The sequence below is a fragment of the Erpetoichthys calabaricus genome, chromosome 11 (genome assembly GCF_900747795.2).
Source record: "Erpetoichthys calabaricus chromosome 11, fErpCal1.3, whole genome shotgun sequence".
In the NCBI taxonomy this organism is placed as follows: domain Eukaryota; kingdom Metazoa; phylum Chordata; class Cladistia; order Polypteriformes; family Polypteridae; genus Erpetoichthys; species Erpetoichthys calabaricus.
In genome coordinates, this window is record NC_041404.2 from 130112289 (window position 1) to 130134457 (window position 22169).

At 38.0% G+C, this 22169-nt stretch overlaps 1 protein-coding gene across 1 annotated transcript in view; it reads right to left on the reverse strand.

Moving 5' to 3' along the window:
- The window catches only part of micall2a (mical-like 2a), a 114201-nt gene that overhangs the window by 48885 nt on the left and 43147 nt on the right, over positions 1-22169 (reverse strand). Inside the window, exons 4-5 of the mRNA XM_028813908.2 lie at positions 17185-17381; positions 3510-3640 (exon numbers count right to left, since the gene is read on the reverse strand). Of these exons, the coding sequence (XP_028669741.1) occupies positions 3510-3640; positions 17185-17381 (328 nt within the window). The remainder of the gene's footprint in view (positions 1-3509; positions 3641-17184; positions 17382-22169) is intronic.

A 22169-nucleotide genomic window follows, 5' to 3' on the forward strand; every position in this document is an offset into this window, starting at 1 on the left:
TTCTGTCCACAGAGGTACAAATTGAAGATATTCAAGACTTAGTTCACCTAAATTTCAAATTTATCTAATCGTTATGTGTTCTACCCTGCTTCGCCTGGAAGCAATATAATGTATGGACCTTGCGTTAAATAAATAAAAAACATCTGACATGATCACTTCATCGTGGCAGAACAAGATGTATTGTTTTACTATTATTAGTGCTTCAGAGCTTATTACACTCTTGCAAAATTTTACTGTGAACCTAAGTGTAGGATATAGGGAAATAGAAGTAATTTTGCAGCTAAGAACAATTTGCTAAGCAATAATAATTATCTCATGTAGAATGCACCTCAGTCGTAACGTACAACTCCATCGCTAAGAAATGAGGGCACATACGACCTCCTAATACTCCTCCCTGAGCACTCCTGGAGGAGCCCCACAAAGCGTCTGCCCACTTTCACTCCAGTCGTCTCAAAAGACTTGTTACTCCAGCTCAAGCACGGATCTCATCACAAATGGGTCATTAACTCACTTATTATTATTTGCACTAGACAAACATTGAACAGGACCTTTTTGTTCATAAAATGAGCATTTAGAAAAAAGAGAAAAGATTTTTGATATGATCAACCGTTAAAATTTATTAGACTGGCACAAGTAAAAATATTTTTTAAACTTGCTTAAATGTTTAGAAACTTTCAGTAAATACTTTGTCAAGACAAACACATGCAACAGTTGTTGTTTTATTACATAGTTGGTTCAAATTCATACGTGCACAACCACAACACATCATATTGTGTTCTGCAGATACTGAGTTTAAAAGGTGGAACAATCCAGCGAAAATGGCAACTTTTAACGAGGCTGTCTCAGTTAAAATCTTTTTTTTTTTTTTTTTAGATATTTACATGTTGAAAATCTAAAATTTTAATAGTCCACATTCAAATGTTGACAAAACCAGAAATAACGGCAAAAGTTTTCTAGAAATATGTGAGGTGGTTTTTACATGATGCTTGACCAGACAGACAAAAGTTTCACTTTATATACTGTGTATATAGATTGAAAGAACTGTCTATTAACAAGAGAAAAATGTGTTCAGAGTTCAATCTATTCCAATCCCCCCTCCCCCCACCAGACTTGTCACATCCCTTTTAGAATGGGAAACAAACAATAACCTCACCTAGTATAGAAGGCAGCATCAAAAGTAGCATCTCCAAAACAAACAATGTGGAGTGCAGAGTCGTAAAGATTAATAAATTAATCATAAAACAGTTTCGATTTTATAAATTTTCACAGCACATTGTCACCACCTGAGGAGACAAATGTGATTCACTATGGATGTTTATTTAAGTTGTGACATTCACACTTGTGACACAAACACACCAAACAACAGGGGGTTGTTCCATTAAAATGTACTTGTGAAATCGAAACTTAGTTGAGTAAGCCCTGTTTGAATAAGTCTCATTTTCCAGTAGAGGCTCAACTGGTTCCATGAACACAAAATGTTTCACATTAACTCAAGAGAACACGCTTTGTGGAATACCAAATCTCAGGGACTCGTATTCAAACTCATCATACTTGAAAATTACCGCGGTTAAGGAAGGATACAAGACGTTGACTTCATTGGTGATCTTGCTTTGGATAACTGAAAAACTAAATTTAATAAATGTAAATGTATTTACAGGTCATGTGATCAGTTTTTTGAAGAGATACGACTGGTACCATCACTGTGTATGTAATGGGAAAAAATGGCACACTGCTCAGAAAGGCAAAAGGTTTACGAGTGGGTGGAAGGAACAACAAAACTATGAGCCTGACATTAAGCTTGTGGTCCAGAAATACTTATATAAAGGTGAACTTCCAAATATCCCACTTCCACTTTGGTTTATTGCTTTTTTTTTTTTATATAATTTTTTTTTTATTTGCAACTTTTTACTGCCTACCAAAGATATTTATGTACATTTCTATTTCTATAGCTGATTAACAACATTTTTGGGTGGTATTTTAAAACACCTCCAAAAGATTGGGTTCAAATCCAACACTGCCTGGTCACTATCAATGTGGAGTTTGTTCTGGTCTAATTAATTCAACAACCTTATACCTGGCACTACTTGGAGACGCACTGTTTCCTAATTAGCTTTGTAAAATGAATTAATGAATGAATGAAATTTAAAAGGTAATATCACGTTCTATGCAACCACATTACATAATCAAGTGAATGCTTTCTGTTACAAGGTCCATCTACTAATGAACCTGGGTGGGATTAAGTAAGCTTAGAACTGGATAAATAGAAGAAAAAACAACATAAGTATATGGCATCAAACTAAAAGGAGCTGTTGCCAACATTTTAATTCTTATCTAAAGTTATTTGGACATTCTGTCCTTTAAAAGAATGCAATTAATTAAAACTTTATATGCTAACCTTCCTATTTCCTGCATGTAGGTCCTCCAACCTGCAGGGAACAACTTGGGGGTTGTTGGCAGAATTGGCACTCCACCCACCATAAAAAACCTCACACTGGTCCATTTCGTCTGAACTAGTGTGGTGCTGAGGTGTCACCCGTTGCATGGCTGCAGTCGGGTCCTAATCTGGGGATCCTGAGTTGGTTTGTCATGTGGTGGGTGCAGCAATGCACTGTATCAGCACGTGCTCCTAACCTAACCTTCCTATTTCCCATTTGCCCTTTCTTGGAAAACTTTGAAGGCTTTGCGAAATATTTACTTTGTGTCTACGATAGTCATTTTTGCCTGTTTCCTGCGGAAAACATCCTCATCAATAATGCATGGGTTGACAAAAATAAAAAAAAAACTCTGATTCCTGACAATTTGACAGTGTTACATTCACAATAGCTTCACTGAATACAGAGCCAGTTATGCTCCTCTGGTTCAAACACACACTTTGTGGAGTTTGTCTCTTATAGTATCAGCAAGCATTTAAGTATTCTTCTAGTTGGAGCCAGGAAGAGTTCTTTGTAGTTCATTAAACTACCAAAAACAAAACCACTCCCTGATGTTGCTGGTATCAACATACACCAGTTTGGGTTTTTTTGACAAACAACTCAATTTAAAGGTGCTGTCTGACAGCTCCACATCACTCAATTATAAAATCACAATGAAAAGTTAAAATACTGAAAAACACTCAACCAGAGATGTTAACTGTCATGTACTGTCATTTCTCAAAGTAAGAATGTATTAGTAGGGTGTTGCACTAAATTAGCTAACATAGATGCAATGAGAAGTCAGTAATATTTAAAAAAGATTAACACATAGACTTGTAATCAATGAGGTTTGTTAAAAGTAGTACCATATTCAAAATAAAGTTAGGAATGAAAGAAATAAACACAGCCAAGTATTTCATCATAGCACCCATCCCATGTTTAGACACTTTCATACTGCATAGTCGTTCAACAAGTTTCAACAAGGGCTGGAATTTGGTCTTTTTCACATTGTGAGATTGCAAGGGTTGATACTGAAATGAGTGGTATAAGCGTGCAGAGTCAGCTAAGAATGCACACACAAAAGAGAATCTTCCCCACCTGAAACAATTTCTATGATACAGCTTCCCATCCACAAGGTGTCGCTGTACCAAGTGGACGTGGTTCTTGCACACAACACAGGTACTGCTGAGGGTGCCGGATTTGTTTGTGCTTTCCACCAATACTTTCTTCTGCAAGTAAACATAACGAGAAAAAAAGCAATTTAAACAATTTTAAATGTTCATGAGTTACAGGTATCACAGACACACCTGAGAACTCTCTAGTAACAGAAACAAGAGAGGACAAGTAACTGTTGACATTTGTTTGCACATTTGAAATTAAAACATACAAGAGCAAATAAAAATAATTAACCATTAAGTTCAATTTTTTAAAATAGGCTGTATATGCGAGGCCCATTTCTGTTACCAGTGTACTAATGGGGTTAGAGTTAGGGCACCCTTCCTTTCCTCCCTCCCTCCCAGAGTCTTTTTATTTCCATACTTCCTTAAAGCACCAAAAATTAAATTACTATCCTCTTAGTTCCGTCCTTCTATCCTACTTACCGTTATCCTGCCCCTGCCACTTATTCTTTATGCCTTTCTATAATCTTCCTGAACTGTACTCTTAATTGGTTATTCTAAAAGAACAAAAAGGAAGGAACTGTGGAAGAAATGTTCTTATATCTATATATGCAAAACACCTTCCATTATATAGAGTGTCTTTCGTTATCTATCCATTGTGTGAAGGGTCTTATATGCTCATATTTGCTTATACTCATGTATTTGGATTTTATTATGTATTATATTATGGATTACAGTACTTTTATATAAGTTAGCATACCTTTTTATACTATTAAACACCTGTCAAGTCGTCAACGCTCCCTACAATGTCACCCGTTTCCTGTTATGGAGTGGGATAACAACCAAGCAACAAATGATAACTACCTTATAAGGAACCACATATTTAATTTGTTTACTTGACACTAAGGATGCCAAGATATCAGAATTTTTGTATTTGATACGAAAACTAGTGAAATTTTATAATACCTTGGTAAATACAGAAATCCCATTCAAAGAGATCTTATTAAAGTAACTCCTTTACTAAAGTGCACAATAATATGACTTTTTCTGAAATGCAATATAAAATATATATAAATACCAACAGTAACAAAAGCTATAAACACGGGTATATCCATCAAGTAGTTACCCAAATGTCACTTAAATAAATAAGTATTGTCATATATACACATCAAAATATAATGCAGGGCTTGAACATTAATGTGTGGCAGAGATGGGCATCCCATCAGTGTAACAACAAATATGGGTTTAATAATCTTGGGGGGCAGTGGCTGTTTGTAATGCGGACACTGGGGCACTGCCCCCTCCTACAAATAGTTTCAAAACTCAAATTTATTGGGTGATGCAAAATAATTATGAAATAATTTATTTCCATAATGTGCCTGGTGTCAGCACATGTCAACATCCATTAAAAATTGGTTCCAACTTTTACTGTATGTTTAATTTCTGCATGAATACATAGATTTCCTGAGTGAAGGATGTCAGCCAAATGAGAGTGCATTTAAGTCCTTGATCTTTAGGCAAGCAGGTGACCGGAGGCTACCCTTTAATTGGTTGTTTTCAGATTTTCTGGGGACGCAGTTCCCTGCGCCATTTTTTTTGGGCAGAGTATTGTCTTAGAATTTTTTTAGTTTTTTAACGATTGTCCAATCACTTTAGATTATTTCACATTTACATCCATAGTTCACAGTTCACACCCGCCATTAATATAACTACAGACAAGTGAGAATGACTTTACAGAGATGGCAACTTCAAGTGGAACTTCAGAAATCAAAGAAAATTTGGTTATTTCTTTAATGAAAAATCCCTTCAGAAATCATTCACTTGAAGAAAAGAAGAAGATAAAGGACCTTGGACTGGACCAATCTGACTTAGGAATTCAGCAGCAGGCAACTGATTGAGGTTAAGCTTACGCACAGACTTTTTCCCGCTCTTGCTATGAAAACTGAGTTGTTTCACTGGATGTGGTGCAAGTAATGCATTTTTTTTTTCTACCTTCTCCGTTTGTTGTTTCAAAGTGTTAGTATACAAGCTTTGTGGACAATGACAGGGGTTACGAGACCTAAAACATCTTTCTGAAAAATGCAAGTAGTCATGATCATCTAGACTAGCATTTTTCAACCACTGACAGCTACCCAGGTGTCCTGTGGAAATAGTGTAGCGCACCTGGGTCTGAACCTGAGAGAGACAAGCTCCACAGGTAGTCAAGACCACTCCGAGGAGGACAGGACTACCTGAAGAAGAAGCTGGCATAAAAGCAGCTCCATGATCGCTGTGTTGCGGACATGTCTCCAGGCTGCTAGAGTCCAACTGCCTGGGTGTGTGGTCACCTGCGAGTCTCTCAAGACCAATAGATAGTTGGCTTCTCCAGTAGTCCCACCCCTTCGGACAGTTGAGCACATGTATAAGATATAATTTGTTTGTGGTTAGTAAAATAGTGGTGTGCCTTGGGATGATTTTGGTTACAAACAGTGTGCCACCAAAGAAAAACGGTTGTGGAACAATGATCTAGACATTAGCATGAGGCTAAACTGCGTTGGCAGGATTAGTGAAATGACTCAATTTAATCTGAAAGTAGCTGAGAAACGTTCAGGCCTACAGGAAAGACAGCAAAATTTATGTTCAAGGAGATACAAGTACACTGATCGTAAAGGCAGTGGGTATAGTACAAGACAGGCTGGGAGGGGAGTTATGTTTTAAGATGTGGAGATCTGTGGTCTTATAATGTGAAGCTTGCATAAAACTTGGGACAACTAGCAGCAAGTGTAAAATAAAATTAGGATGGGAATGACTGTGGGTGTAGTAAATAAACTGGGATGCAAGATTTGAGAAAAATGAGAGAACTAGTGATTGAATGATGTGGATTTATGGAATACAGGGGAAATGGCCAAGGAATGGGCACTCTTAGCACAGGCAGTATAACATTTGGATTGGACTTATGCTGTGGATGTGTTATAGGACAGACGGAAGCCAACATTACTGGAAGATAATTGAGGTGGGAGTGCGGACATTATGGTGTTGGTTTTTGTAGAATGGGGAAAAGGGCCACGCTGCCAGAAGATTAGGCAATTTAGAAACAGGTGTAGTATACAAGCTAAGATGTGCATTGACAGTACGAGGACCACGAGTGCATGTAGAATGACCAGATAGATAAGTGTTGCTTCAATTTTCTCACTCAAAAACTGCACCGCTGCCCGAATTTTTTTCACCAGCCACCACTGCTTGGAGGGGATTTCAGCATAGGGTTCATAAAGTATGATATCATCATGAACTAACCAATTTATCGTAGCAAGTGTAAATTTTACATTTATCCTCAGAGATTTTTTGTTCAGTAACTGAAAAATACTGCTTAAAAATCCAAACAAAGCACAAATTAAAACATTATTAGATCTGTACTGTTAGTACAATGAATTCCAAGATAATTCAGGATATTTCCATTTAAGCCAACTCTTTAAAGCCGTTTTTTGTAACAACAAGCTTTTGAAGTCGGGTTTGTCTGTGAACCACTGTGCTGGGTTTGTAATATTTGCTATTGTAAGATTTATATTTGCATCATTAGCTGGTTACAGAAATATAACTAAAGAGTAATATTTCACAAATGAGTCAAATTAATTCAAATTGCAAAGGTCAGAAACTCATAGCGCTTTGATTTTTAAATCAGTCCCTACTTTTTTAACATTTGTCCCAACTTTAAAGCTCCTTGTTTGAATTTATCGCCTTTATTTCAGAACTTCTTGAAAACAGCCTATGTTTTTCTGTTTTCAGTGCTCCCTACAGGAGTTTTCAGACTTTGTTAACACTAGAATTACCAGAATCTACGAAAAAACTTGTAGATCCGGCACACCTTAAATCCGTTCACACCTCTCCCTCAGCGTCTTTTGTCCTGTAAATGGGCCGATTAAGACAAGCAGCAAGCGGCCTGCTATTCCATCCCCCACCACCGCAGACCATGCACAAACTTCTCCCAGCTCATGCCTTAATTGATTATCTGGGAGTGAATTAAGTACTGGAGTTTTAGAGCGGAAATAATACATCGTTATTTGGAACACATGCATTTCATGTGTGTTCCGTTTCTATAATAATCTGTGTAAACACATTGTTAAAACAGAAACGTTTGTCATATTTTAGTAGTAAATGACAAAATGTTGGCATAAACTCTATGATGTGTGAAGCCTGAAGTCCAAAGATCAAACAAACACCTTCACAAAAGGTTCAAGGGTAAAGCAAAAGCTTCCGTGGCGCAGCGGTAAGATTTGCTGACTTGTAATTAAGAGTCCCCAGTTCGATCCCGTCTGCCTCCTGTATTTGCCGTTTTCAGTAGGGAGCTGCTCTTATTGTTAATATTATACAGTACACACATACATGTGGTTTGCGTCTGTAACAGACGGTGTACATTTATAGGACTTGTGAAAGTTAGTTTTTTTTTTTTCACTTTTATTCTCTCAGCCACGATCGCGATACATACTACCGCCCTAGGGATCGGACGCTGTTAGTTTTTATTTGAAACTGGGAGTAACTGTAGATGTGAGTGGTGTTTTGAGGCAATGGAACTGGACATTCTCTGATCTGGAGGGATAAAAGATGACACACAAACGCTAGTGAATCTGCCTTCTTCGTATCTCACCGTCACTTGATTTTTTTTTTTTAATTCAGTTTTATTGAGTGTTCCTGCTCACGCAGAATTAGTATGCACCTTATGGTCTATGATGTCTCAAAAAAAAAAAAAAACAACATAGACATAGGTATATATGATGGAATTATTCATTTTATGACCTGTATAATACATTTCGGAAAACACTGTGGCACGGATGCAACATTATTCATATTCATTCGCATAACACCGCATGTTTTTTTTTTTTTTTCCCCCGATCTTGCCAGTCCCCACATGTTGCTGTTTCTTTTGTAGTCCAGGACATGCAGAGGCAACAATAGTACAGAGAGGTCAGTTCAGCGCTATATGCAATCATCAGATTCAAATGTTAACCGTTCAAACACACGCAAGGACCCGTCCTTCCTACATTTACGACGTGTGTACCTGTTTAAATGCGCACCTGCTCCATACTATCGCTACAGATCACAATGTCATCAGCAAACATCATAGTCCATGGGGACTCTTGTCTAATCGTCTGTCAACCTGTCCATCACCATTGCGAACTAAAGGGCTCAGAGCCGATCCCTGATGTAATCCCACCTCCAACTTGAATGCATCTGTCACTCCTACCGCAGACGTCACCACTGTCACACTTCCCTTGTACATATCCTGTACAACTCTTATGTACTTCTCTGCCACTCCCGACTTCCTCATACAATACCACAGCTCCTCTCGAGGCACCCTGTCATATGCTTTCTCCAGGTCCACAAAGACGCAATACAACTCCTTCTGGCCTTCTCTAAAAACTTCTCCATCAACATCCTCAGAGCAAACATTGCATCTGTGGTGTTCTTTCTTGGCATGAAACCATACTGCTGCTCACTAATCATCACCTCACTTCTTAACCTAGCTTCCACTACTCTTTCACATAACTTCATGCTGTGGCTCATCAATTTTATTCCCCTGTAGTTACTGCAGTCCTGCACATCCCCTTAAATATCTGCGCCAGTACACTTCTCCACTCCTCAAGCATCCTCTCACTTTCCAAGATTCCATTAAACAATCTGGTTAAAAACTCCCCTGCCATCTCTTCTAAACACCTCCATGCTTCCATAGGTATGTCATCTGGACCAACGGCCTTTCCATTTTTCATCCTCTTCATAGCTGTCCTTACTTCCTCCTTGCTAATCCGTTGCACTTCCTGATTCACTATCTCCACATCATCCAACCTTTTCTCTCTCTCATTCTCTTCATTCATCAGCCTCTCAAAGTACTCTTTCCATCTGCTCAACACACTCTCCTTGCTTGTGAGTACGTTTCCATCTTTAAAATCCTTTGTCACCCTAACCTGCTGCACATCTTTCCCAGCTCGGTCCCTTCTGTCTAGCCAATTGGCACAGGTCCTTTTCTCCCTCCTTAGTTTCCAACCTCTCATACAACTTATCATACGCCTTTTCTTTAGCCTCTTGCAGTCTTCCTTTTTCAACTTCCATCATTTGATCCTTGGCTCTGCCCTCACTCTCTTCCTCTTCTTGATCTCCAACGTCATCCTACAGACCACCATCCTATGCTGCTTAACTACACTTTCCCCTGCCACCACTTTGCAGTCTTCAATATCCTTCAGATCAACTGTTCTGCATAGGATGTAATCTATCTGTATGCATCTTCCTCCACTGTTGTACGTAACCCTATGTTCCTCCCTCTTCTTAAAATATGTATTCACCACAGCCATGTCCATCCTTTTGGCAAAATCCACTATCCTCCGACCTTCTTCATTCCTCTCCTTGACACCATACCTACCCATCACCTCCTCGTCTCCTCTGTTCCCTTCACCTACATGCTCATTGAAATCCGCTCCAATCACCATTTTTGGTCTTTTGGGTACACTGTTCATCACTTCATCCAACTCACTCCAAAAATCTTCTCTCTCACCCATTGCACACCCAACTTGCGGTGCATATGCACTAACAACATTCATCATCACACTTCCAATTTCCAGCTTCATAATCATTATTCTGCCTGACACTCTTTTCACCTCCAAAACACTCTTGACATACTGTTCCTTCAGAATAACTCCTACCCCATTTCTCCTCCCATCCACACCATGATAGAACAATTTGAATCCACCTCCAATCCACCTGGCCTTACTCCCCTTCCATTTAGTCTCTTGCACGCACAATATATCAACCTTCCTACTCTCCATCATATCTGCTAACTCTCTCCCCTTACCAGTCATACTGCCAACATTCAAAGTTCCTACCCTCAGTTCCACTCTTTACTTTCCTCCTCTCCTCCTGCCTCCGGACATGTCTCCACCCTCTTCTCCTTCTTCGGCCAACAGTAGCCCAATTTCCGCCAGCACCCTTTTGGCTAACAGTACTGGTGGCGGTCGTTGTTAACCCGGGGCTCATATGAAAAAATAGACATTGTCTAGCAAATACTTTGTCTAGTCTTTCATTTACAATGGCATTACAAAGTATTTGCCCCTTTCCTGATTTCCACAAGTGTGACCATGAATGTTTGCAGGTGTTCAATGAATATCTAAAATTAGATGAATCAAATGGAACCGGAAAGGACAGTGAGTAGCATTAGATTTAACGAACAAAGCTATCCAGAACCAACTGGCATTATGTGATAAAGCAATTTCATCCTAGTTAAATCAAACTAATTAAGGACACCGTTTGTGTCACTGTTCCTCCTTGTGTGGAGTTTGCATGTTCTCACCGTATCTGCATGGGTTTCCTCCCACTGTCCAAAGACATGTAGCTTAGGAGAACTGAAGATGCTAAATTGCCCCTATAGTGTGTGTGTGTGTGTGTGTGTGTGTGTGCACACACGTTTTCTCTCTGCGATGGACTAGTGGCTTTTCCAGGGTTTGTTCCTGCCTTGCACCCTATGCTACTGGGCTAGGCCCCAGCCCCACCCTGTGACCTTGGGCTGGTTTAGAAAACGGCATGACATTATTGACCGTCAGCATGATGTTCTTCTTGTGGAATGCTAGGTTTGCTTTGTGACAGACAATATAGTAATTGGGCTCATGTCCAAAAAGTACCACTTTTGTTTTATCCGTTCATATGCTCTCCTCCCAAAACTCTTAAGGATCACCATGTTGCTTCCTGTCAAATGAAAAACAAGCATTTATGTTCTTTTTTGATGGCAAGCAGTTTCCGCTTTGCTATTTTTCAATTAAGCAAATTTTTGCCCAGAGTATTTCTGATTGTGGAGCTATTTACCTTTGCCTGAGGCAACAGAAGCCTCAAGTATTTTTTAATGTTTTTTTAGAATCCTTTGTGACTTTCTGCGTGATTTTACTCTATGCCAATTTTGGTTTGCCTGCCACCCCTGAGGAGTTGCACTACTGTTTGAAATGTTTTTCTTTTAGAGAGAGGCCTGTTCATACCAAAAGATCTTCCTTTAATTCAGGCATTCTGAATCTTTTGAATCTTGCGGCTGTCAACTTAACTCTGATTTTAAGGACCAAAATAAACTAGGTGTACATTGAACAAGGTTGAATGCGTTTAATCAGCAGAGTCTAACTATCCCTTAAACTGGGCTGATTTAGGGGCAATTACTTTTTCACACTGTGTTTTTAACAGTGGATAATTTTGTTCATTCAATAAAATAAATAATAAAAAATGATTATCCATTCAGGGATATTTTATTTTATTTAAAATTCATGTTTGGTGGAGGACCTAAAAACACTCAGTATTAAATTTAAAATAACACAGTAAATAAGGAAGGAGGCAAATACATTTTCATAGCTTGAGCTTTCAGTAACCAAGCTTTATTTGACAGAGTCCTGGCTTTCAACATCAAGCACCATTTTAAATATTACAACCCATCCTACACTCTTTCATCTATCAGCCTTTGAGTTCTGGAGCAGTGGAATTCCATGTTTAGGCTTAAGCTATCCTCTCCTTTCATTTTACCATGTTTGTTTGAAAATTCTTGCCACTTTGCTTCCACTGCAATTTTCATTCAAATGCTATAAAAATCATTATATTAAAGAAATACTGCCTGCTTATTTTCTCCCAGTCTTTGATTAGCAGCTTCATGATTTAAGTGCTTCTACTTTAAGTCCTATCAAAAACTGCCAGCTTTGTAAAGTTCAGCATGACAGATCTTTGTGCGCAAGGTAACAGATCAACTTTGGAACAGCACGAGGTAAAGCACCCTGCTTAGAATCCCACCCAGGATGCCAGTAGGGAGTTTACAGCCTAATAGACCACAATTCCCATTTCATGCTGACCCAACAATATGTCATGTCCAGCAACATCCTGCCAGGAGTCAGTCAGACAAAGAGCCTGTCATAGGAAGAAAGCCAAAAATAATTTCCATAAGCTTATTTTTCTATTCAAAAATGTAAAATTGTTCTTGTGAAAATATTCCAGTCTATCTTTCTCTGAATAAACCTAGTACTGGAACAACAATGTCACAGCAAGAATGCACTACATATGACCATTATCAAAATGGATGGACGCAGCCAAAGAAAACAGAATTATCACAGTGGATGATCTGGCCCTAAGGTGATGGGCTTCATTCGAAGATCAAATATTGCAGATTTGCAGGCTGTCCACTAGAGGGTAGCAGAGTGCTTAAAACTATAAGCTCACCAACACTGCCAAAATCAAATATAACAGAGAAACGTGAAATCCAATTTTAGAGGGATAAGTCATTAATGCCAAGGACCACTCACTAAGTTTGGTGGCCACGAAGTGCTTACACTGAAAAAATACATAAATAAATTACTGAATTGAACTGTATTCAATAAAAAACACATTAAATTGGATAAATGAGGACGTCCATGTTTCTTCTTCCACAACCCACTCTACCACAATTTCAATTTAAATGTTACTTTGTCCACACATTTGGAGACAAAAACAACCAATTATTTGAAACTGTAAATTTAGATATGAGAAGAACAATAATAGTATGGTTTTAAACTTGTACAAAAAAAAGTTTTACAACTCATTAATAGAGCAAATCAATTAAATGCTGCCTTTACATTGATATTAGGCTGTGTACATCTCCTGAAACATTCACTCAGCTACTAGCAGGCCCATTAGTAGTTGCTGTAACTAGTAAATGGATTTGGGGTTCTCAATATAAAGGAGACTTCACACTCTTCTCTTTGAGTTTGACCCAAAAACTCCAATAGATAGATCGATCTTTACTTGTCCCCATGGGAAATTTGTTTTTTTACTGCCCAGTCAGTTGCTTATGTAAAACTTTCAGCACAAAACACATGTCCAAAACAATGGTTCAGTCAGTCAGTTTTAAGATTTGGTATTCATCTATAAAGTTCTGAACTCAGACATTCAACAGTCCCATTCTACACAGCTTTCCTTGAATAAATAAATGAGGAAACATGTCTTCAGTCAGAGAAATCGCTTCTTCTTGGCACAAAGCTTTGTAATGAAACACAACCAATTAATTTAGGTTTTTGGCAGGCAACTCTTTACTCAAGGTCCTCATGAAGGTCCTTTCATCCAAACACGGCTGGCTAAATATGCACATATCCCTCGGTGCCTTTTGTAAAGGAAATTTTAACAACATACTTGACCCCAGATTTTTTTATTTATTTAATATGTTACTTACCCAACGTAGTTTATAGTTGTAGGCCAAGAAAAATTTGTATTCTCATATTTTCATGTAGTAAATACAATATAAAGACTCAAATTGAACAGGACTAAATAGTGACCAACTCTGGAAAACAGCATTTATGAAAAACATCCAAGGAAAAAAGAAAAAAAAAAAATTCTCACGTAACTCGTGTTGCATAAGCCACATGTTTAATTATCCATTTGCATTCTCAGACTGTGCAAAATACATGCACGTTTTTCTAAAATACTATTAATACTTCCAGAAAACACAGTGTGGAAGATAAACAGGAAAGACGCATTTCTATAATACTGTTCACTTTGACTGAAGACAGGATTCTTGACCAGTGAATGAGGAGGAGAAAAGGATCTTAAATTCAAAATCCATAGTATTGTGGGAATGTGTAGATCGTATTTTTCTTATATGTAGGCATTACCAAAAGTAAGTATTAAAATTTATTTTCACAAAAAAATGTGTGTGTTTTGCACATTCTGAGAACATGAAAGGAGAACGGTCATGTGGATTATGTGACACAAGTTACGCAGGAATATTTTGCTATTTGCTAATGTTCAGAGATGGTCACCGTTTGGTCCCATTCAATGGTCTTTGTTATGCATTTTCCCTATAAAAACATGAGATTAAAAACTATTGATGTGAAAACACTGATGTGACATATAAATAGTAGTTCCCTAATTGAAATTAAACTATTTAGATCATTTCCTAAGTGCTACACAAGCTACACTAGTACATCTCACATTTAGCTGTTTTCACCTTTGAAACAGATTGTCCTACATTGAAGAAGAGTATACTTCAAAGTCCCATAGTTTCATTGAGGTGAAAACACTGCTGAAGCATATGAATAGCAGTTTCCTGACAGAACTGTTCTGTAGAGATCAGTTTCTAACTGATGAACTAGCTACAGCACTCCTTTTCACTTTCACTGCTCTCTCTCTCCACAAAAAAACTATACTGGTTATACAACATAAACAAATAACCCCAATGGAGTTAAATATTCCTTTAAAAGCTAAAACAGTATTTTGATTTGTGTGAATTTGGCCAAATTTTAAACAAGGGTCGCTCATAACTGTATAAGCGATGCTCTCCTGACAACAGCATCTCCTTTAGCAAATTAGTGCCTTTCAGTGTAATTTCTACATAAAACAGCAAGGGTGTGTGGACTAGAGGTGGCTTCCCTTCAAAATTTCTGATCAAAGGTGGGTGCAACTTTAAATTTCTTTAATTTTACTGATCATGTGGTCTATTTAAAAACTGCTGCATCTTTATTGCATACCTTTAAATAAATGATGATTAAGAGGTGACATGACTCAAGTGTTTAAAATTATGAAAGGAATCAGAACAGTGGATCGAGACCGATTTTAAAATGAGTTCATCAAGAACATGGGAACACAGTTGGGAACTTGTTAAGGGTAAATTTCGTACAAACATTCATAAGTTTTTCTTTACAAAGAGAACCATAGACACTTAAGTCTACCACGCTACTTGGTAGCTTATTCCAAGACTTTAGGGACTTTCAATACTCGACTTGATGTTTTTGTAGAAGAATTAAGTGGATAGGGCTGGTGAACTTTGTTGGGCTGAATGGCCTGTTCTCGTCTAAATCGTTATTATGTTCTAAACCAGAAAATAGCAGATACATCCTTAGATGCACATTTTTCTGAATTAAGAGAAGGCCAGACAGAAAACTTCTACAGCATATATTTGTCCCAAGGGGCAAAATTTCCTCCCAAACCCAGAATGGTAAAGGTGTTAGGTTAACTGGCAATTCCAAACCAGCCTAGATAGAACTCTGACTGAAGTACTGGTGTCTTATCCAGGGGTGGATCCTCAGTGTTATCAGGAGAGGCTCTATCCCCAAAACTGTGATGTGAATTGAGTGGGCTTTAGATTATGAGATCTACTTAGCTCCTGAGATGATTGCCAAGCCAGGGATTACTGTTCTTCCACACTTACATTTGGTACTACAGATGCAGCATACGAGTATGACATTTTCTCCACACAAACACCAAACAGTGGCTTGTCCTGTGGTTTATCATGCAGGTCTGAATTTTAATAAGACGGACAATAGCGCTGTTAAGTTAAACAGAAATAGGTCTATGTATACAGAGGTTGCCTAGTTAGGTGTTTACCTGTTATTTTTTAATTTTTTTTTTTTAACTTGTAAATTTTTGCAAATGCCCCAAGCCAATCTTTAGGGCTAGGCGTTATAGAAGTTAACACAGTATTAAAATGAATTGGTCAGAGAGTGAAGGTGATGTGGGATCACTTTGTTAAGTGCCTATGAAGTGTATGTTTTATTTCATCTCTACTGAGCAGCACACTATGAACTGTCCATTTCAACTGGACAAGCCAGTATAGACCAGTTGGGCCGTATATGTCCAAATTTCACCCAAATCTCCAGCAATCTTTACTTCTGAAGTTCTGTTTTCTGCGTCTTCATGTGTATATTTCAAAGCATGACTGTACATTGACCAACTTCAGTCCACATGGCACTAGTTTTAAGGTGGATTAGTAAATTCATGGATGACTGTGTGTCCATTTAAGGGTTAGCAAAACACACTGCAATTGAAGTGGCTATATAAAGCAAAAACTATTTTCATTTTCACTACCCGCCCTCCCTCCTACTCCATTCCATCACTGTGACAGCCGTACTACAAATCTTAATTTTATTACGCAGTCATTTGCTATCCTGCAGACAATCTTCCAGACGGTTCAAACGGGAACAGGCTGAAAAACTGGTAGCGTAGGTGTTAAAATACCCGTTTATTAATTTCACATTTCACAAACACATTCTAATGATATTCAGAAATGGAATACGATTCTTATCAGGAAAAAAGGTGGAAGGGCAGGAGCAGAATATTTTTGGAAACAGGCAGGTATGAACATGAAAGGATATTTTAACTAGAAACGAAACTCATGCTGAATCAACTACCAGTTAACAAAAGGGCTTTTTGATGTGTAATAAATATTAAACGTCTTTAGTGGGATTTTTAGTTAAACTTCTAGCAGACGACTGAAGTGACATGTTGGCCATCATGCAAAACACAAAAAGATGGGAGGTTAGGGAACACAGATGTGAGTGTGTTGAACATGAAACAAGACATTCAGATACTCAAACTAGTGCTCTTTAATTAACTAACCTACATTAGGATATTTGGAACCATCTGTGGTCTAAATGAATACATATTATACTTTATTGTTTTTTTTTTTTTTTAATTGGGAAGGGAAGGTACTAGAAAATAAGGTTTGCATGATTTGAAATGTTAGTTTAAATCAACATATGGAATGTGCATGTCTGAGATAAACCAGTGTCAAGTCAAAGTCTAACCAACCCTAATTCCAGTACCCCACTAGCGTAATATGCAGGTAATACTCAAGTGCTGTCAGTCAAATATACTTCACCATCATTAAGCTATGCGAGGCACAGCATCAACCATTGCACACTCACCGGTTCCTCGGACTTTGGCTGAACGGGAGTCACAACTGGAGCTGGTCTGTTTGGAACAGCAGTCTTGGCAATGGCTGGTTTGTTCTCGATCACTGGTGCAGAAGGGTATGTTTTTCCAGCTACAGGAGAATTTTTCTTTCCAGCTGGCTCCTCCTTAGCATCTTCAGCTGGCCGTTTGATGCCAGCCATTCCACCAACTAAAAAATGCAACATTAAATGTAATGGTTAAACACACACACACAAAAAAAAAAAAGCCCAACACAACAACATACACAAACACAAAACACATGCTACTTCTCAAAGTTTTTTTTTTTTACATTTAAACCACATTTTCAATAATAAATAAATAAATAAATAAATGGCAACCCCATCTACACATTATTTTCTTCCATAGGCTTGCAACTAAATCGTTTCAGATTATGTTACTCTGCTAACAAATTTTATCATATTTAGAGATGTTCATGTTGGTCTCGTGGCCTGGAACCCCTGCAGATTTTATTGTTTTTCTCCAGCTGTCTGGAGTTTTTTGTTTTTTCTGTCCCCCCTGACCATTGGACCTTACTCTTTCTCTATGTTAACTAATGTTGTCTTATTTTAATTTCTTATTCTGTCTTTTATTTTTCTTTTCTTTTCTTCATTTTGTAAAGCACTTTGAGCTACTTTTTTGTATGAAAATGTGCTATATAAATAAATGTTGTTGTTGTTGTTCATGAACTGTACATAACATAAAATTGTAACAAAATTTGTGTTTGAATTTTTGTAAATCAAATTTCATGAAAAGTCCTCAAAATGACACTGACAAACTTCTTCTGCCCCTGTAGGATCTCTTTTAATTGAAAACAACATATAAAAAAATATGTATTTATGACAAAACATACAGTATGTTGTAAAATCATATTACCATGTGCGTGCCAATGTTGAAATATTAATAATATGCCATTTTAAAACAAAGTCACATTGTACATTTTATGAAGTATTAATAAGTTTCACCAGGGCGGCACAGTGGCAAGCGCTGCTGCCTCGCAGGTGGGAGATCTGGGGACCTAGGTTCGCTTCCCTAGTGTGTGCTTGGTGTGTGGGTGTGTTTGTGTGTGTCCTGCGGTGGGTTGGCACCCTGCCCGGGATTGGTTCCTGCCTTGTGCCCTGTGTTGGCTGGGATTGGCTCCAGCAGACCCCCGTGACCCTGTGTTTGGATTCAGCGGGTTGGAAAATGGATGGATGGATAGATAAGTTCCACCACACTTTTGTACAAATGACAGTACAACTACTAAGTGTTAAATCTGCAGCTTTCTGTTGGGAAATTTGATTGAGAAGTTGCAAGATCTGTATCCCATTACTAATCCTGAAAGTGCACATAACCTGTCAATTTAATCTTTCTGTTCTTTACAATAGATAATGCCTAATATGTTATATACATCTTCAATCGCAGAAACACTTACAAATTTTAAAAATTGAAAGGCACAGAACAAGTGTTGATGAGCACATTCACACATTAGATTCTAATCAGATTGAAAAAATAATGTGAATTTTGGAGTTGTATACAAAAGGTAACTGTGGGTTTGTATTGTCATATATGTACTGCATATGAAGATAAATAAAATAACAGCCTAAAAATTGGCATTCATAGGAAAAATCTTTGCAGACTCCAATTTAACCAGCTTGTGGCTCCACCTGGGGTCACACACTCAAGTTTGAGAACCATCATGTTGTAGCTCGTCCTGAGAGCGAAAGGAGACAGGCTGTGTGCATTAAGCTGACCTTCTAGAATTAAGCTACCTTTTCATGACGGGAAGACAAATTTGTTCAGCAAAGCCAAATGACTCAAATACTCCTTCAGGAAACTGAGGTCATGTATGGCTTCATTTTGGTCACCCTTACATGAGACAGACTAACGAGAGTAGGTACAATGCATAAAGGGCAGATGTATCACACTTGTGTCTGTCATGCCAGGTGTTTGGGCGGCTGGTGTGCCCCCTAGTGGTTCACAATATATATATTTTTTTAAGTCTGAATTACAATCTGATTATTAGGTCATCACCTACACACTTGTGGTTGGTCTGCCAGTCAGCAAACATCCGCCACGTCCTCGCAGTTGCAAGAAGCAGTTCATAGATATGTGATACAGTATCTGTCAAATAATACAAAGAGTACACGACACGTGTTTTACCCTTAGTGGGGCTTGTCAGGTGTATGCAGTTTTGCACTTTTTTTTGCCACTTTTTTATTCCTGTATCACAGATCTACAAACTTCTTCTCACAACCCGAAAGGACATGGTGAATGTCTGCCGACCAACCACAAGCGTTACCTGGTAGGTAACCACCTAATAAGCAGATTATAATTCAGACTCAAAAAAAGAATGTAATACTCCGATCTTCACCCTGCCAAATAAGCGATCCAGCGGCCGTGGCACAGTGTCAGAGCTTCGCCTCAGATGCTGACATCCGCGGTTCGATCCCCGTAAGGGGATACAAAAGTGCATACACCTAACAAGGCCCAATAAGGGCAAATCATGTGTTGTGTACTCTTTGTATTATTTGGCAGATACTGTGTCATATATACATGTAAATAGATGATTACATATGCACACAGAGAGTATATAATATGTATATAAAAAATAAATAATTCATGCTGTATTACATTTTATGATGTTAGACTAACACAATTTTTATATTTTATAAGAGTGCCTTGAAGAAATATTCAATCCTTTAACCAATTCTGTAATTTTTCTGAATGACGGAATACTTATGCATGTACATTACCTTATTTCCTTTCATTTCTCTATTAGTATCAGATTGGAAATATAATTCTGAGTGTCACTACTCTGAAATGAAAATATCACAATAAAAATAAATTTGAGTGTAATGGAAAGCTTCAGAGACCACAAGGGCCTTCATCCCTGTGCCATTTGTTCAAAAGCACATCAAGTCCATGCCTCAATTGGTTCAGACTACTTCAGGTGCTCACGGGTAAACTGGGTTGCCACTGGAATTAGAATAAGGTCACTGTGCCTCCTGCCTGTCATAAAAGGCAACAAATGGAGGCTTGTGTTTAGAAGAGAACCCAGCTTTAAAACGCTTTGCTTCCAGTAACCCCAAAATTGAAGGTAACCAGCTAATCTGTATCAACCTTTTTGTGTGTGCGTGTGTGTGTGTGGTTTGAGTAAGAGCTCTATCTGTTGTCCCTTGCATTGGCCATAACAGATATTAACACAATGGGTCACTGATCATTTAAATTTACCCTGGATTTTTGTTTGCTGCATTTTCCAAGCAGTTTAAATGGGTTGCAGTTCTCCCATAGCCTGGGTACAATAAGTTGAGGAAAATAGTTGTAAAGTATGCACAAAATGACAACTTTCTCCCCATTGCACTCCCACCGGACAAATCATGTCAGCTCCTGGATCCTTGCCTGGCCTCACTCTCTTAAGCACTTCCTTCCGTCTACATGATCGCTATCAAGTTACTGCTTCACTGGGATATCGACTTCAAAAGGGCAGTTGTATGCAGTGAGGTCACTGACGTATTGTTTTGTCTGGCACACTTCTGTCTATTGTACTCCTGATAACATTCTGTCCTAGTCAATGCTGACAGTGAAGGTATGAAGCCTGGCTGATAGACCTTGACTGGAACACTACTCCACGTTGCACCTAAATCTGTCTTTGACCTATGGATTCCATGTATTTTGTACTTTTGTGATTTTTTGTCTGTATTATAAACAGCTGTTAGGTCTTAAAAACTTCAAGTGCTGTCCAAACAGAAGAACATATAAGAAGCAACAGCAATCATCCATGGTAATGGCACATCTTGCACCAGACTGTGTAGAATTAAAAATAAATAAATAAATAAAAACCAGGAATCCTTTAACACATGGGATCACCAAAAACCGAGTAGTGTCTGACTGTACCTTTAACTAATTAAAAAAGGACTGAAAGTGCAGACATATGGAGAGCTGATGATCTAAAGGTGAACATTTGGAACAATGCAGGTAAGGGCAGTTGTAATAAATTACATCCATACAGCATTTTCAGGACAATAATCAGATCTTCGAGGATGTTCATTCTGGTTGTGACTAAAGATGTAAATACAAGTTGAAGTAGACCTCTACTGTCTACCAATGGTGGGCTGTAGTTTAACATGGATCATCAAATAGCAGTCAGCATGAAGGATATGCATCTCTGGTCCCAAGCCATCCTCCAATACATTTTTGCAGCTATATCAAAATTATATAAAATCTACATACCGTACGTTGGGCATTATAAATTCGTTATGTGTAGACAATCGATCCGAGAAAGAACTAGAGATAAAATATTTACAGGAGTCTCATTATCTGAACTCCTTGACAGAAAATTATTGCCACCTCCAAAACTCTACAGAAAGCTCAATGGCATATGTATTCACGTCAGAGTAAAAGATGGCACTCTTTGTGGACAAGTTGATATAAACGGTGCAAATCTGGATGCTTCTGGATTTTGGCAGTCTGGATCCGACAGCGTTTTTTTTTTTCTTTTTCTTTAACTGACATTATATTGGTCATAAAAGTGAACATTCAATCTCATTCTGTCAATCCATCATAGTTTTATACAAGGGTAAATTGAACACAGAAAAAAAGAAATACTGTCAGAAGCACAAGGCAGGTAGCAAGTGCTTAAAATAAATTGTGTGCTTTACAGTACAATGTTCTCACTTCCCTTGTTGTTTTCAGGTGTGACCCTTACACTTTTAACAGAAAACAAATAGAAAAAGTGTAGGCAGGACTATTTATTTATGTATTTTTACACATATTATGGATCATGTCAGCAGTGCAGCATGCCACATTAGTTTTGGAACTGAAAAAAATTAGTAAGTCAGGCTACAGCTCATCGAGCTCAGTGTTTGGAAAAGGCCATGTCCACAGGGAATAGAATAGGCCTCTCAGATTACAGCTGGATTTAAACTATGCAAGGAAAACATCTGAGAACAACAGTGTAAAATTGAAATAATAAAAAAGA